This window comes from Silurus aristotelis (genome assembly GCF_946808225.1).
Source record: "Silurus aristotelis genome assembly, chromosome: 5".
Lineage (NCBI taxonomy): Eukaryota > Metazoa > Chordata > Actinopteri > Siluriformes > Siluridae > Silurus > Silurus aristotelis.
This window is the reverse complement of record NC_139578.1, coordinates 1,738,762-1,755,596: the sequence shown is the minus strand read 5'-3', so window position 1 is coordinate 1,755,596 and position 16,835 is coordinate 1,738,762. Positions and strand designations below refer to the sequence as shown.

General features: G+C 39.3%; 1 protein-coding gene across 2 annotated transcripts; it reads left to right on the top strand.

Annotated features, from left to right (window-relative positions):
- The first annotated feature begins 3,851 nt into the window (after nt 1-3,851).
- chst2a (carbohydrate (N-acetylglucosamine-6-O) sulfotransferase 2a) lies at nt 3,852-5,873 on the top strand. Of its 2 annotated transcripts, XM_083541131.1 has the most exons (2): nt 3,852-4,799; nt 4,923-5,873. In XM_083541131.1, the coding sequence occupies exons 1-2, from the start codon at nt 4,309-4,311 to the stop codon at nt 5,689-5,691; spliced, it is 1,260 nt and encodes a 419-aa protein (XP_083397257.1). In that variant the 5' UTR covers nt 3,852-4,308; the 3' UTR covers nt 5,692-5,873. The 2 variants fall into 2 exon arrangements, with proteins under 2 accessions (XP_083397257.1, XP_083397256.1); XM_083541130.1 differs by having other exon boundaries at nt 3,852-5,873.
- Nucleotides 5,874-16,835: the final 10,962 nt, after the last annotated feature.

Genomic DNA, 16,835 nt, shown 5'->3' with positions numbered 1-16,835 from the left:
AATACTCCAAGTATGTCCATAGTTATATATCAGGGTTTAGGGTACATTAAAGCTCGGGAGGATAAAACAAAGACGGGTCAGAGTTGATTGGCTGATACAATAACATTGCTTACCAAACGTGCATCAAAATGAATGGAACTTGATCCACTTCCTTTTGGCACTTCAACTATCTTGAGAATCCCATGATCAACTTCAGCTTCTCTACATGGGCATTAGGAGGTACCTAGTTAAAGAGCGTAAATAAAAAAGAAACTAGAACCGAGACACAAATGCCAAGACACCTAAAACCAGGCCATGGTGATTTCTTTTAGAGGCTGTCATGGGGATTTGCATCGCCACCACCTGCATTATTGATCTCTCTGAAAGTAGGATCAGTTACCGAGCACCTTCCTGCAGGTGAAACCCTGTGGCCTTTGATTGCTTTTAACTGGGGACAGATGGAGCACTTGGAAGTGTAGACCGTTAACATTATGACTGTTCCTGGATTCTGATTGGTCAGAAGGTGTTGATTCGCTTTTTATAGCAGCACCTGTGGCAAGGTGCACAAGAACTTATATGGAGGACACGCCACTTAAACATATTTTAGAAAAATATTTATGTGGAGATGTTTCTTTGCATATCTTTGAGTCTTTGAGTTGCTAATGAATTGACTGATTGTTAATTGGTAATTAATTGATAATACAAGGAGCTCACTTGTTTTACAAGTTTCACAACATGAAATATACACTATTTGAACAAAAATGTGTGGACACCTGAGCATAAGATTGGTATGTGCTTTCTAAACATCCCACATGTAGTCCCTATAGAGTAACCTTTAAACCTCTGCTAAGATGTTCCATTAGATTTTGTAGAGATCTGTGGAGATTTCATTTAGCCACAAGAGTGTTTGTAAAGTCAGGTATTGATGAAGTTGAGGTGAGGAGGCCTGGGGTGCAGGCAGCGTTCACATTCATCCCAAAGGTTTTTAGCAGGGTTTAAACTTCCATAAGAGAAGATCTTTCACTCTAACCCATGTAAAGCACCTCTTCATGGATATTTGTGCACAGGGGTTTGGGTCTCCTAGTTCAAGTGCAGGGAAAATGTAATGCTCTGCATCCAAAGACATCCGATACAATTGTGTGGCACCAATTTTTGTATTAACGAGCTTGGGGAAGAACATATAGCTGGGAAAGTAAAATATCCCAATATTTATCTGGTGTCCATATGGTGTAACTGTAAATGGGTAAAGTAAAGCAACCGTGAAATTGCTGTGGTATCAAAATAATAATCTATTACATAGTGTTAGCAAAATCTTTGCGTAGCATGCTTCTACTAGACATTGCTTACTTTTCAAAGCTTCCTAAAAGACAGTTAGCATTTGCAAAGAAAATCCCAGCAAGCCTCTCCATTTTGCTTACCAACTCCAACTCCACAAAAAGCAAAGGCAACACTCGATTGTTGCCTTTTAGGGAAAGGTGCCAGGTCTGAGCGATGCTGCTTTGAATGAGCTCATTTCCAAAAAGCAGAAGCCTGAAATAAATAATATTTCTAGCTGGATTCTTGTTACTTACATGATTCCCCTGCTGGCCTGCACTTAAATATATGGAGTAGAATTCTGCATAATGCCAATAAGGTGTTAACTTTAACTAATTTCTCTGCAGTTTGCAGTTTTTTAAGTGGCCATATGGCAAATATTGAAATTAATGAATTCTATGCAAATTAGATAATTAATTAAAGAGACAAATTGGAATGATTGGCTCGAATGATTCCACAAAAAAAAAAAATGCGCTAGGTATTAGTTCCAGTATACTAAATGCATTGAATTTTTCAATAAACAACTCACGAGGCACAAGATGAATTTTAATGAACTGGAGAAGGAAATGTTCAAATGAGAAATATAATGAAATCCAGCACCAGGCTTTAATTCCAACAGCTTCATTATTAGTAGAAAGGTTGGACAGAGGCTAATCATTCACACAATCTCTCGAATAACAGCTTATAAAAATGAATGGTACTATTTTATCTCTGGGTGTGAATTGGAGCAGCAGAATTTGTATGTAACAAGCCATATGTACAATGCGTAAGGAACATTTTGTGTATTTTGATCCATTCAGTCATTTCTGCACTGCAAACATCAATGGCAGCTTGAAGTTGTCAACGCTGGGAAGTGATCATGGTATAAGATGATAATTCATGGCTATGTGTGAAGCCTTACACCATCGTAATGCTCCCAGCTTCACCTCCACCTCCACATCATGCATTAAAATCATATACAATGGTATCAGTGGTGGGCCGTCAGGGCCAGCAAAGCCTTCTCTGCTGGCCTAAACACTATCAGAAGCACTGACCTACATTTACAACCTGCAGTGTAATATTGTACAATTACAATATTTGTACCATGAAATTGTATTCATTTATTCAAAACAGTTTATTCTTTTCATTTCATAGTATTTCTCTTGGCTGCACTGCTTTCAGTACGTGGATGTTAGATTTTTTTTGTCCAATCTGATTTCAGCCTCTATGTGCTGTCATGTCAATCTAATCTGCCCAGGGCCTTCAAAGTCAGTAATGCTGGCCTTTTTACCACAGTCTCTTTAAGAAATGAGTTTGTTTCTTCAACCAATCAGATTTCAGATTCGCCTCACAGGGCAGCTAGCTGGCCGAGAATATTTTTCCATCCTCTGATTGGTTGGTCAGAGGGAAACTGCTACAGCCATGTTCGACTGGCAAAACACGTGTGTAGCTCGCACACATTATTACATCTAAGTTAGACTTTAGTAATTGATTTGGTCTCGGACATACTTAAAAATAAATTTGAAAGAAAAGCTAGCATTATGGGTTGATGGAAACTATGAAATGTTATTTCTTGTGTATCTTATAAAAAGGTAAAGACGTAATAATAAGATGAGTTGTATAGGAGAGTGTATGTGGCGTTGAGGCAGCGCCCTCAACTGGTCCCGGTGTGTATTAACATTTCTATCCACACCACCTTTCCTTCATTAGTAAAGAATTTAGGGAAATCATTTGCAAAAAAAATTTGGATATTTGTTTGATGTTATTTCTAACATTCTAACTTCCTAGCCCAGGAAAAACTCTCAAAGGAACTGCCCAGCGTCCATCATAATAATCCGCACCAGGACGTGTCAAGAAACGGCTGTAGTGTTAATATTGTTCTCCTTGAGGTTGAAGGACTGGTGGATAAAGACCTGCTGTAAAAAAAAGAGAGTCCACGCACACACAACCCCAATCTGGCCAGTGACACATGTCCAGTCTAATCCAGTTAAACACAGTCAGGTACAGCTTCATGTTTAGATTCATGAGCCAAAAGATTAAAATCTTCTCTTCAGGTCTTCTGGGATGTTAAGGGCCTATAAATAAATATTCGGCTTCTTTTCGTGCATTTTATGAGCTGTGTGTGTGTGTGTGTGTGTGTGTGTGTGTGTGTGTGTGTGTGTGTGTGTGTGTAGATTCTAAAAAGCCCAATTTTTACAGCAGGTCTCCATTTGTACAGAAGATGTCGCTCTTGCACAAGAAAAGAGTACAGACATCTTCTAGAAGTACAAAATGTGTGAATGAATGAAAAACATCATATCAAACATATATAATGTCGACAAATGTTTATTATTATTATTATTATTATTATTATTATTATTATTATTATATGCAATACTTTTAAGGTTAACCAAAAAGGATATCTCTTCCATTCGGGCACATCAACGTGTTTCCACATTTGCCGTGCAGTTTTGACGCACGCGTATTCCAGCCAAATCACGTTCCCCTATTCTCCCCCGCCCGGCGTTCCTTTTCCACCAATCGCTGTGTAAAGAAGGCGGGACTTGTGCTTCTCCAGAGCTCTGATTGAATTCTCCCAGCTAGTGTAAAGTAGTAAACAGGAGGCTGAGAGAGGGAGTCGTTTCTGTCATCCGGCGCCGTTATCCTTCACCAGAAATGTGCTTTCTGGAATGTTCTCTCTTTCACCAGGACTCATGATGCACAGGGATGTTGGTTTTGTAACACCGGCTTTCGATTTCTTAATCTAGTGCCTCATTGTAAGGTATAAGAAAAAAAAGCTCAGGGATGCTGCATGGTACAGGCAAAGCTGCAGATTTGATTTCGCTTTATTTTTTGAGCAGTACCAAAAATCTGGGTTGTATCGACACAATCTTAACTTGTCCAGGTTCTCATTTGGAAGGTTTTCGTGAAGCCTCATCGATATTGATTGAATAGGCCCAGTTAGGACTCGTCATCATTCTTATACTTGACTTTAACGTAAATCTGCCTCAACACGAATCGGATTGTAATATATATCTATATACAATCCAGTCCTAAATGAAAAAAAATCCATTCTTTCCTAAACCGTCATGGGACAAGGCGTTCGGAAAGAAGCCCAGAACGTACTGCAGGAGCAACACCAGGATAATCGCCAACCCCGGCTTGGTCATCAAGGTGCTGCTTCGGAAGAAGATCATCGTGTTTCTTGCCTACTTTGTACTCGTGGCGTTGACAATGCTCAACCTGGCTAACTACAAATGGGCCAATGAAACGCAACCGTGCAGTCTGCAGGTGAGCAATAACTTGAACTCAAAGAGCAGACTGAACTTTAATTTGCTCTACAACTCCCCGCAGGTGAGGAGACGCCAACTCGTGTACGTGTTAACCACCTGGCGCTCTGGCTCGTCATTCTTCGGGGAACTTTTCAACCAAAACCCCGGAGTGTTCTTTTTGTACGAACCACTGTGGCACATTTGGCAGAAGCTCTACCCTGGAGATGCCTTGACCCTCCAAGGAGCAGAAAGGGACATGCTTAGTGCTCTGTACAGGTGTGATTTCTCCATTTTTCAGCTGTACAACACTGAACTTGGGAAGAATATAAGCACTCAAGATATCTTTGGTGCCCCATTTAATAAAGTAATCTGCTCCTATCCACTTTGCTCATATTATAGGAAGGACATAGTGGGACTGGTTGATGAAACAGTGTGTAAAAACTGTCCACTTCGAAGCCTTGAAGCGTTGGAGGAGCAGTGCCTGAAATATGACACTGTTGTGATTAAAGGAGTACGTGTTTTGGACATAAATGTCTTAGCTCCTTTGATAATGGACCCCTCGCTAGATCTGAAAGTTGTCCACTTGGTGCGGGACCCCCGAGCTATGGCCAACTCCAGAATCAAATCCAAGCACGGCCTGATTCGCGAGAACCTCCAGGTGATTCGGAGCAGGGACCCGATGATGCGTCACATACCGATGGCTTTCCACAACCCTAAAGGCTTCCGGAGAGACGCTGACTACCATGCTGTCACGGCCATGGAAGTGATTTGCGAGCACATGTCCAAGACTCTGAATACTGTCCTTAGCAGTCCCGACTGGCTCAAAGGAAAGTACTTTCTTGTGCGATACGAGGACTTAGTGGAAAACCCAATCAGGACCTTGAAGCAGGTTTACGGCTTTGTAAACCTGACAGCTAGTCATGACATGGAAGCTTTTGTCATGAACATGACTAGTGGTCACAGTAACTCTGCCCTGCCTTTTCAAGTTTCGTCCAGGAACGCGACTATGGCTGCTAGCTCCTGGAGAACCGTTCTCAACCTGCAGCAAATTCGTCAGGCGGAGGACTACTGCCGTCATGCCATGTCTGTACTTGGATATGTACGTGCTCGGACAATGTGGGAGGTGAGGGACTTGAAGAAGAGTTTATTAACCTTACCCAAGGTCTGAAACTCAAACTTTCGATAAGCGAAGGAATTAGAATTGTATCATGCTTTATTTTCTGGTATTGTTTTGACCAAAACAAAATTTGTTGTCTTAAACTGTGCCAGGATATGAACTCAGGAATCTGAGATTGCTTTAGAATATATATATATATATATATATATATATATATATATATATATATATATATATATATATATATATATATATATATATATATATATATTCTAATACATTTCTTGATAAATGTGTGATGCCTCAAGGCTTTTGGTGTAAACAGAATGGAAGGAATGGAAACCTACTAGTTTGTGGGAAATTTACCATATTTATTTTATGCCTTTTGATATTAATATTAAGACCGTGCAGGGAATATTTTTTTACTTATGTTACAGACTAATGTTTTCCTTGGGTTTTGGGGTCCATTTCTAATGTCTGTATCGCAGCAATCAATGTGTATTTTTTTTGTTGGTTTGTTATAATGGGAAAATATGTTTAAGTGCCTTGTTCGGGGCGGGGGGTAGATCATTGGTTGTAATGAAGGACAAAAAAAATCACAAACAATAAAAAAAAAATCTTTTTTATTACACATATTTACTCAGAATTTCTGTTTGCACTGACAAAAAAACAGTGAAAGCCATTTTTATCCTTTCCACTAAATCCACCCATTATTTTCATAAACACTAAATAAAGTCCAGGACGAAAAATAAGGAGCGATGATGCTAAAACAAGATGATTCTAGCGAAACCATTTCTTGTTTTTATATTGTTCAAAAATCCCTCTTAATGTAGTGCTTTATCCTCTCCCAACACAAACTCTGTCAGCTATCCGACTATAGTGACTAAAGAAAGTAGGAGGATTAGATTTTCTCCTCAGGGACGCTCTGACTTCAGAGTGCTGAAGGATTCACAAAAGTAGTGAAGTATGTCAGGGAAATAGTACGAATAGCGGCGGCGCCTAATAGGAACACAGTATTCAGCGAGGACATTAAGTGGACACAGAAGGACCTCGAATGGGGACCCGATGGATCTCTTAGTGAAACCTTGGCAACTGCATTGGCTTCCTGCCATCTCTTCTGTTTTACTCTCTCTTGCACTCAAAGGCTCAAATCAGAGGAAGATTGTGGGAGTTTAAAATGAAATCGGTTTTGGTCACAAGATCTCAGTCTTCAAATGTTACACTTATTGGGATGTACATCTGCTGGTTTGTTATCTTTGGCAAGGAAAACAGTCGCATGCTGAATGGTGACCTGTTGTAATGTGTGTGTGAATGAGGTGAATGGCAAACGCTGATGGTTGATGTTTTATTTGGAAGAAAAACAGGTGAGGGGGGATCGATTATAGTCCCCCAACAAGCTTTTCTTTGGACACATTTCTGGCTACTCCCATTTGGGGTCACCACAGCAGATCCTCTGTCTCCATATCGCTTTGAAGATATTTTGTCCTCTACAACTACCTCTTTCAAATCAACCACCTGCATGTCTTCCCTTATCACGTCCTTAAACCCTTTCCTTGGCCTTCCTCTTTTCCTCCTGCCTGGCAACTCTATCCTCAGTATTCTTCTACCGATAAGAATCTATCCCACAATAGGGGTAAATATCACAGTCATGGCAACCCTGGTATAGTGAGTTTTTTTGACACTGAAAAATGTGGAGGAGCTGCACTGAACTTTCTTGCCTTCTATTTTTGGACTGTTGTCGGGTGTACACATAATGAAATATCTCTATGACACTTTTATGGTAAATGTATTATACATTTTTTTTTTATGGTTAGAATTGCTCTCATTGTTCTTTTACAAAGGACTGTGGTGAGACCTGCGATGTTGTATGGTTTAAAGACAGTGGCATTGAGTAAAAGAAAGGAAGTGGAGCTGGAGGTAGCAGAGCTGAAGATGTTGAGGTTTTCGTTAGGAGTGACGACGATGGACAGGATTAGAAATGAGTTTATTAGAGAGACAGCGCATGTAGGACGTTTTGCAGACAAGGTGAGGGAGGTGTGCTTGAGATGGTTTGGACATGTGCAGAGGAGGAACATGGGGTATATCAGTAGAAGAATTCTGAGGATGGAGCCACCAGGAAGGAGGAAAAGAGGAAGACCAGGAGGGGGTTAATGGATGTGGTGAGGGAAGACATGCAGGTAGTTTGTGTGAAATAGGCAGATGTAGAGGATAGGGTATGGAGATGGATGATCCGCTGTGGCGCCCCCTAATGGGAGAACACAAAAGAAGAAGTTCTTTTACATGTGAATGTTAATTAATTAGAAGATTTTCACACAAACAGACAACAGTTCTATTAGTCAGTCCATCTGATTTATTCAGTAACATTCTGTGACACTGAACTATTTTCGAAATAGTATCTCTGCTTTAACTTTTTTCACTGCATTTCCTCATCCTGGTTTTTGAAAATAACCTTTTGTCTCCTCCACCTCTATGTTACCCGATAAATTCTCAGGACTGATATCAGTTGGATGTCTAGATTTTATCTGCAAGATGTCAAGATAAAAAAAGAAGTGTATTTCCTTTGTAAAGGTTGATTCTAGGACAAAGCAAAAGCAAACAAATGACAATGAACTGACTCGGGCCAATATTAGACGTCAATGGATGTCTTTCAGTCAGTACTCAATGGGAAAATTTCAGGAATCTGTAACAGGTTACTAAACAGTTGGCAAGTCATTTTTGCCAACACTGGCATTTTAACCGAAGAGCTTATTCTCACACACACACACACACACACACACACACACACAAGAGAAGCTGGTGTTGGATATATGATGATTTCAAATGTTGAGCTATTTTATAAGTTGCTCTTTAGCTCCTGCTTCCATAATCTTAACTGATTGTATAAGACTGTAGAAATAAAATTGATCATGTTAGTTCACACTCTCCAGTGTTCTGTATTGTTTTAAAGACTATAATCACACTCTTGATATCATCCAAACGAGGATGGATTCCATGGGTTTTTCTTGCCACAGTCGCCATGGCTGCTGCCAGATAAACACACACCATTCAACTTAACTCTTAAACTCTGTAAAGCTGCTTTGAGGCAATGTCTGTTGTGAAAAGCGCTATAGAAATAAACTTGACTTGATGTGGCACAATCAGCGGCTTCTCACAAGGTGGTCAGTCTGGTTTTGTTCCGTGTGCGGTGAGGTATTATTGAGAGAGAAAAAAAACCCTGACAAAGTTTCAGTCTGAAATGAACACACCCTGTGTTCCTTATAGTTCGAAGCACTGTGCATGTGATCTGCACCATGATTCCAAGCAAGCTGTGGCAAGTATCATTCCTAACAAACAGGGATGTGCTGTAACATACAAAAAACACAGCTACCTGGTATTGTGCAGATCCCCCTAAAACAGCATCGGCCAATTAAGGCCTGAACTCCACAAGATCTCTGAATGAGTGCTGTGTTATCTGGCAGCAGATCCTTGAAGGTCCTGTAAGTTGTGAAGTAGGCCCTTCATGGATCGAACTTGTTGTCCAGCACAGATTTGAAATTGGTGGCCGATTCAACACCTTGATTTATTGGTCCTCAAATCACCATTTTTGCTGGTTGGTCTGAAGTGTAACTTGGCCAGCAATAATGTGTAGGTAGGTGGTACAGGTCCACACACCCAAATGAGTGCCAACACTTAAGGTTTTCTAGCAGAACATCACTGAAGAATCACACTGCCTCCACCGGCTTGCCTTCTGTACCCGAGTACCATTTCTTCGCCAGGTAAGCAACACATGCACCCAGCCATCCACATAATGTAAAAGAAAACAAGATTCATTAAACCAGGCCATTGTTTTCCACCGCTCCATAATCCAGTTCTGATGCTCACTTAAAATGTTTCACATTTAAAGAAATTTCAGTTCACTCTTTTGTAAGCTGTGACTTTTTAAAAATTGCTACGTAACAGGCTGTCCAGGAGCATGAACGCCTCTAAACACCACAGTTCCTCAAAATATGCTGGCCATCTGCACAGTCCCAGATGTGGCCACAGAGTTGCCATGGTGATGTGTCCAAAAAGAAACAGATGGTGGTCATGTTTTGGGAAGAGAAAAAGAGAAACCTGGGTCCTCACACAGGAAGGGCTTTGTTGATATGATATGGAAATGTGATGAGTGTCCATAACTGAGTTATAAGGAGCACGGACATGAACTTTCATGCTGCTAGCTCATGAGCTTCATTAGCAACTTGTTCAAAGTGCACCTGAAGAATCGTTGTATGATGAACAGATTTATTATTCACATACATATTAATTCCTCCGGTTTACTTGCTTGGTGCAGAAAAGTACTGAAGTCTGAATTGTCCCACGCCACCTTGCCTACTGCACCAAGAAAACAAAAATACAAAAAGAACGGATGAATAAACACCCTGAACTTGATATCTCCATGGCAGATGGAGTAACAAGAGACATTATTTTTTTTAACCACAGCTGTATATTTGGTAGCATATGCCCCAGGGTGTGCTGTTCCCTATTAATTGATGCGGGGATGTAATTGGATAAGTGGAGGTGTGCGCATATGAAACCCAGTGACGCACTCGTTTCTTGGGATAAAGTCCAAGGTTTGTAGATTCGGAAGATCTGGAATTACATCAAGAGGAGTCCATCAGGAGATACCATGTATGCGAAGCATAATGTAACTTTGCGTGATGTTCATGAACATAAACCGTGATCCGAGCTACTTCCTGTCATTGTTTACATTTTGGAGTAGAACACCACTTGGACTTTCTTGCCAAAGTAGATTCCCAAATTGTGTCATTGACATTTAATTCGGTTATACAGAATGCAACAGATCCACCAGCAGAACTGGAATTCGCTGTATAATAAAAATACAAATGCAGGAACCCCGTCTGGAAACCCGAGATGTAAAACGGCAAGTTTGAAATGTTAAATATTGATTATTAAACACAATATGGTGGATTAGGCAGGTGGTAGCTTATTGGTTCAGACTGGACTTTGGATCAGGAGGGTGTTAGTTCAAATCGCAACACTACCAAGCTGCCACTGCTGGGCCCTTGAGCAAGGCCTGAGCAAGGCCCTTAATCCCATAGCAGGCCTTGCTCTATGGCCCAGCAACCTCCCCCAACCCCACAACCTCGAATTACTCAGTTGTAAGTCGCTCTGGATAAAGGCGTTTGCCAAATGCCATAATTGTGAATGGAAGGACTTTCAGAAGAGTGTGTGTGTGTGTGTGTGTGTGTGTGTGTGTGTGTGTGTGTGTGTGTGTGTGCGGAAGGTCTAATGTAACTGAATTTTTTGTTCTTGTTCAGCTCTAGTGCTGAAGTGGAATGTAAGAATATACATTTCAAGTTGTACAGGGAATTTTTCACAAAGCTTTTTTTAGAAAATGATAACATGACACCTTTGTAAACACACACAAATGCATGACATGCCAATTATGTTGTTAAAAATACTTCAGTAGCTATTTGGTCTAATCCAACAGTTTATGTCAATTGTTTGCTAATAACAATTACAGTAACACCACCACCAAAAAAAAAAAAAAAAAATACAGTAGAACCCGTATCCGTATAGAACTCAACCGTATTCATTGTAATCGGAATTCGACGCAAAATTTCGAGTAAATTTCGCATTGGAATTCGATAAACTGCATGATTCATTTGTTGAACAACATGTTTCGGTCCGTCGGCGTTCATCCTAGTTTTTGTCGCCTTTTGTATTATTTTTGGATTAAAAAAACATGGAAAGAAACTGAGGACAAGCAGAAAAGAAAAACAGCAAGAAACAACAATTGAACTCAAAAAAGAGATTTTGCCAGCCAGGTCCTAGTGAAAAAAGACAAAGAAGTGAAAAAACTCCTGAAAAGCAGCTACCGTTTTTTTTTTTTTTATATGGAAGGGGATTCCCCTTTAAAACAATGAGTCTCTCTCTCTCCATACCTCCTCTCCATATCGATGTCCACAGATCATCATCAATGGCAAGATACAGCCACTTTTTAATGTTGTGTTTTTTAAATAAATTATAATATTTAACTCTGAACTATTTAATTGTGATTGCTGTGTAATGTTTTGTATAAAAAGGCAAAGTCTGGGTAATAACTTGGTGGTCGAGAACGGATTAATCCAATTTTATTTATTTATTATGGGAAAAATGAATTCGATTTCCACCGTATCGCATTTCAACTCTCTGCTAGAAAGGATTAGCGTTGAAGTCCGGGGTTCTACTGTAATAATAATAATAATAATTAATAATAAAAGGGTGGTAAAAACCACCCAACTTCTTATTGGCACCCAATTACCTGCTATTGACGATATTAACCTTCTTCCGTCAAGGAGGATCTGCAAAGTCATTTGCACCACACCCAGCCACCAAGGCCAGTTTTTTCCCCTACAATCATTAAAAAATTGCACACTGCCTGTCATCATCAAACAGTTCTGCTCCACCCTGTAAATTCTGTTTTAGTTTATTAGATCATTATAATTATATATAATTATGTATTCATAGCTTATCCTAGTTTATGTGACTCGGGTTTTTGAGAGACACAAACCTTTTGTTTCTATGTAACAAACAGTTTCACCAAACAGTTAGTTAAAAAGACTTTTTCGCTGTGCCTCTTGTAAAACTTGCCAAAGAAGTACTACACTAATTGGAGATTTCTTTCTTGTGATCCAGAGCAGTTTAAGAGGATTTTGGTGTGATGACTAGGCAGGTCATGATAGATATCACTCCAGGCGACTGCTTGCTTTCACAACACTTCCAGAACTCGGACGTACACTTCAGCTCATCGTCTTGTTGCATGTTCGGATTCAATGAGCCGCAGTCCAGAGGAAACTGCATGGTGGTGAAGTCTTTCATCCGAAAAAAAATTCTAGCCTCTCCTGCTCCAAAACAACCCCAAACCTTTCAGCGTCCACCTCCATGTGTGACTGTGGGGGGTCAAGCAGTCTGCTAATATTATTTCTCATCAACATCATCTTGCAGATTAACCCTTCCCATTTATCCGGGCTTGGGACCGGCACTAAAAGTGTCTGGGGTTGGTTCCCTGACCGGGGATCGAGCCAGGGCCGCAGCGGTGAGAGCGCCGCATCCTAACCACTAAACCACCAGGGGACCTTCAACATCATCTTGCAGAAATTCTTCTAAAACCAAAAATGTCACATTTGGTCTCCACAGAACTTTCCTCCAGTCATTCGCTGTCCAATTCTTTTGTGTTTTTGCCTTTTAATGGCGTTTGTTGCATAGAAACGAAGTCTGAAGACTGAAGTGTTCCCAAACCTCCCGCAGTTACTGTATCTGTATATTTACACGTTTCTGATAATTTATTTATTTACTTTGGTTCGTTCGCACAATGTTACACTCGGCTGCATTTTGTTGCTGTGCACCCGTAATGAAAGTTGTTATTGATCAATCGATGATTGATGATAAAGAGTTGTGTAATTGTGTCTTTTTATTTTAATTTTTTGATGTGCAGACGTTGAACGGAAGAAATCTTTAAGGCGTGTCCCAAACCGAACGCTTTCCTTATTCCACACCCCCCCCCCCCCCAAGAATTACAGCTGATGTGTAATCGAGGTTCATGAGAAACATCAACAAAGTGCAGTACAATGTGTACTTGTGTGACAGCATTCTGTTATGAGTACAGAGTAAAGAAAAGAATTCAAACAAACAACAAAAAAAAACCCTAAGAAAATAAATATAGTTCGGAATTGGAATTGTTTGTTCTCTTTTCACTTTTGTCTCATGGTTCACCTTTGATATGAATAAAATGTGTTCTGTAATTCACCAAGAAATCTCACCAGGGATGAGGTGGGAGGAGGTTTGCTTGGGGCATTAAAAAAAAAAAAAAAGAAAAGAAAGATTACATCTTTACATATTTAATAATTGAAAGAATAATTAGCAAAATTTAAATTATGCATTTATTTGTTTCTTTCTTTCTTTCTTATAAAAATCTTCATCCGCAAAACTGTGAGAGCAAACTCAGCATGTGTATACAAATATGTATGTATATTTGTTTGTTTGTTTAATGTTTTATTTATTTCAAAGTCCACACAAACACACGGGTCCGTTAAATATAAAGCAGAACATTTTGTATTTGTTTGTTTGTTTGTTTGTTTTTTTCCATTAATTTGTTATTAGTTTCCTGAACACACAAGTCAAGCAACACAAACGTGTTTTTAACCATGGCACAAACACACAAACATGCAAAAAACCCAAATACGCAACAAACCTGTATGAATAAAATGTAGATTTTTAAATATAAAATAAGGCAAATATTTACCACCTTTTTTGCCTCTTATTTATTGATTGATTTATTTGTTTGTTTGTTTTGCAGGTTTGTATAGTGATTTATTGGTTCCTTAACCAGCAATGAATTTCCTTTTTTTTGTTTGTTTGTTTATTTGTCTTGAATTGTTTCTAATTGTTTCTAAATTGTTTATTTATTTATTTTTTGCTAATTTTTTTTTTATACAATTTTTCTAAATATTTAGGTTTTATTTGTTTTTTCACTTATTTGATTTTCTTTTACTCATTTTTTTTTTTTTTTTTTTTTTTACCTGAAAACATTTTCTTTACTATTTATTTGTTCATTGTTTTTACACACAAACTTTCATTATGTATTCGTTTGTTGATTTTGATTTTTTTACACAAAACAATTTCTCTGCTATGTGAAAGTTCATCACAACTGACAAAACTGAGAGGTTGTTACGTGTATTAGAAAGAAGCTGTATATAATCCTGTTACATAATACTTTTGGAAAAACAGAACACTGTTTGATTTGTGTATGACGGGAACTCACTGTCATGGTTTGTACAGCTTTATATATATATATGTGTGTGTGTGTGTGTGTGTGTGTGTGTGTGTGTGTGTGTGTGTGTGTGTGTGTGTGTGTGTGTGTGTGTGTGTCTGTCTGTGCGTGTGAAGTTAGAATGTATGTGTTATTCGATTTTTTAAAATAAACGCCTACAGTATTGCATTCGGGGCAATGAGCTCACGCTGCCAGCTGGATGACATTCATCTAAATCTTCTCACCCCATCTGGTTTTACCACTCACTCAGCTCTTCAGGCACGAAACTGTTGAGTCACACACACACACACACACACACACACACACACACACACACACACACACACGTGTGGTCGGATGTTAGGTGGTGAATAGAACAGAGAATCAAGTAACTCAGTATGAGTTTTTTTGGTAAATGTGCCTTTTGTGTTGTTGTTGTTGTTTCTGTGTGTGTGTGTGTGTGTGTGTGTGTGTGTGTGTGTGTGTGTGTGTGTGTGTGTGTGTGTGTGTGTAGTAGCAAGTATATGGATAGACTGGATAAACAAATGAGGATCAATGAGGATCTGACGTTCGTGTATCTATATCATTTGAGTTGTAAGATGTTCTCCAGTTTCCTGTAGAATCACCTGCTTCCTGCAAAACCACAAACTTCATGTAGAATGTCCAGCTTTCTGAATAATCTTTTACAGGTTTCTGCGTCACATCCACATTTTTGGATCATCTCTGGCTTTCCGTATCACCTGCGTGATCACTTCTAACTTTTGGTAGAACTTTCAGTGTTCAGCATCACTTCCAGCTTTCTGTACAACCTTCAGATTTCTGCATGAAATTAATCTGAAACCGATTACCAGAGTCTTTAGTTCTACAACATTTTGCCAGTTTTTTTTTTTTTTTTTTTTTTTTGTGTTGGGGGGGGCGTTGGGTTTTTTTGCTCCGTTGATGCTCCTTTAAATGGCTGAGGAACATCTGCAGAACATTTTAGTTTTTTTTTTCAGTTAGGAGCCTTAACATCTTTATTTTTCTTCATATGTAGTTGATAGGAGGGAAACACTGCGTTTATCTGTGATCTGTGTCAGTGAGGAACACGGCTGTATTGAGGTTCTTATCGGCTGTAGATCACGTGGAAGTTCCGCAATACAATACAGTGTGTAACCGACGTGTCAGCTACAAATTGGGACACTGGCGACATCTGGTGTTCAATCAATGAATTACATTATGATCATATAACCCCAATCTTATCATCCCTACACTGGCTTCCTGTTAAGTTTCGAATAGACTACAAACTACTACTTGTTACTTATAAAACCCTAAATGGTTTGGCTCCTATGTATCTCTCCAGTTTTTTAACACGCTACAATCCGCCACGCCCCCTGAGATCTCAAAACTCTACTTCTAGTAGTTCCTAGAATAGCAAAGTCCACTAAAGGCAGTAGATCATTCTCACATTTAGCTCCTAAACTCTGGAATAGTCTTCCTGACAGTGTTCGGGGCTCAGACACACTCACCCAGTTTAAGTGTAGATTAAAAACATATCTTTTTAGCAAAGCCTACACATAACATACGTCTCACATCATAACCTTGTGCTCCAGAACATCTGATCACATGCACCTTATCAACTTGTGCTGTTAATATCATGAACAGCAGCTACGCTAATTTCTCTCCACTGCTTCTCTTTCTCTCCCCATCCCGAGGCATCCTGAGGTTTGGCCAGCTCAAGTCACGTCCCACCTCATGAAGATGGACCTTTGAAGAAGTAGATGCGGAACTCGCAAACATCCCAAACCATCTAGAGACGTACCAGTGCCAATTGGATCTTAATACATGTGTGGAGTTTTGACATTGGATCTCCTGGAGTGTTTAAAGGCTCTGGCATGGAGAAGCTGGTGCTGAATCTGTAATGATCACAAATGTTAAGCTTAGTAACTCCTAGTTTTATAACCATAAAGACTGTAGAAAGAACATTACTTATAATCTTATACTCCAGTACTCATGTTAGTTCTTACTCTCCAGTGTTCTGTATTGTTGAAAGATTTATGATCAAACTCTTGATGTCACCCAAATGAGGATGGGTTTCCCTTTTGAGTCTGGTTCCTCTCAAGGTTTCCTCCTCATAACATCTAAGGGAGTTTTTCCTTGCCACAGTTGCCACGGCTGCTCATTAGGGATAAATGCACACCATTCACCTTGACTGTTAATTTCTGTAAAGCTGCTTTGAGACAATGTCTGTTGTGAAAAGCGCAATAGAAATAAACTTGACTTGACTTGACATTTATTAAATCATCGATCGATAGATAGATAGATAGATAGATAGATAGATAGATAGATAGATAGATAGATAGATAGATAGATAGATAGATAGATAGATAGATAGATAGATAGATAGATAGATAGATAGATAGATTAGGATAGTTGTGGGTGGTTCAGG

Bases quoted from the DNA above. Each gene is read 5' to 3' on its own strand.
- chst2a (XM_083541130.1), top strand. From the start codon at position 4,309: ATGAAAAAAAATCCATTCTTTCCTAAACCGTCATGGGACAAGGCGTTC.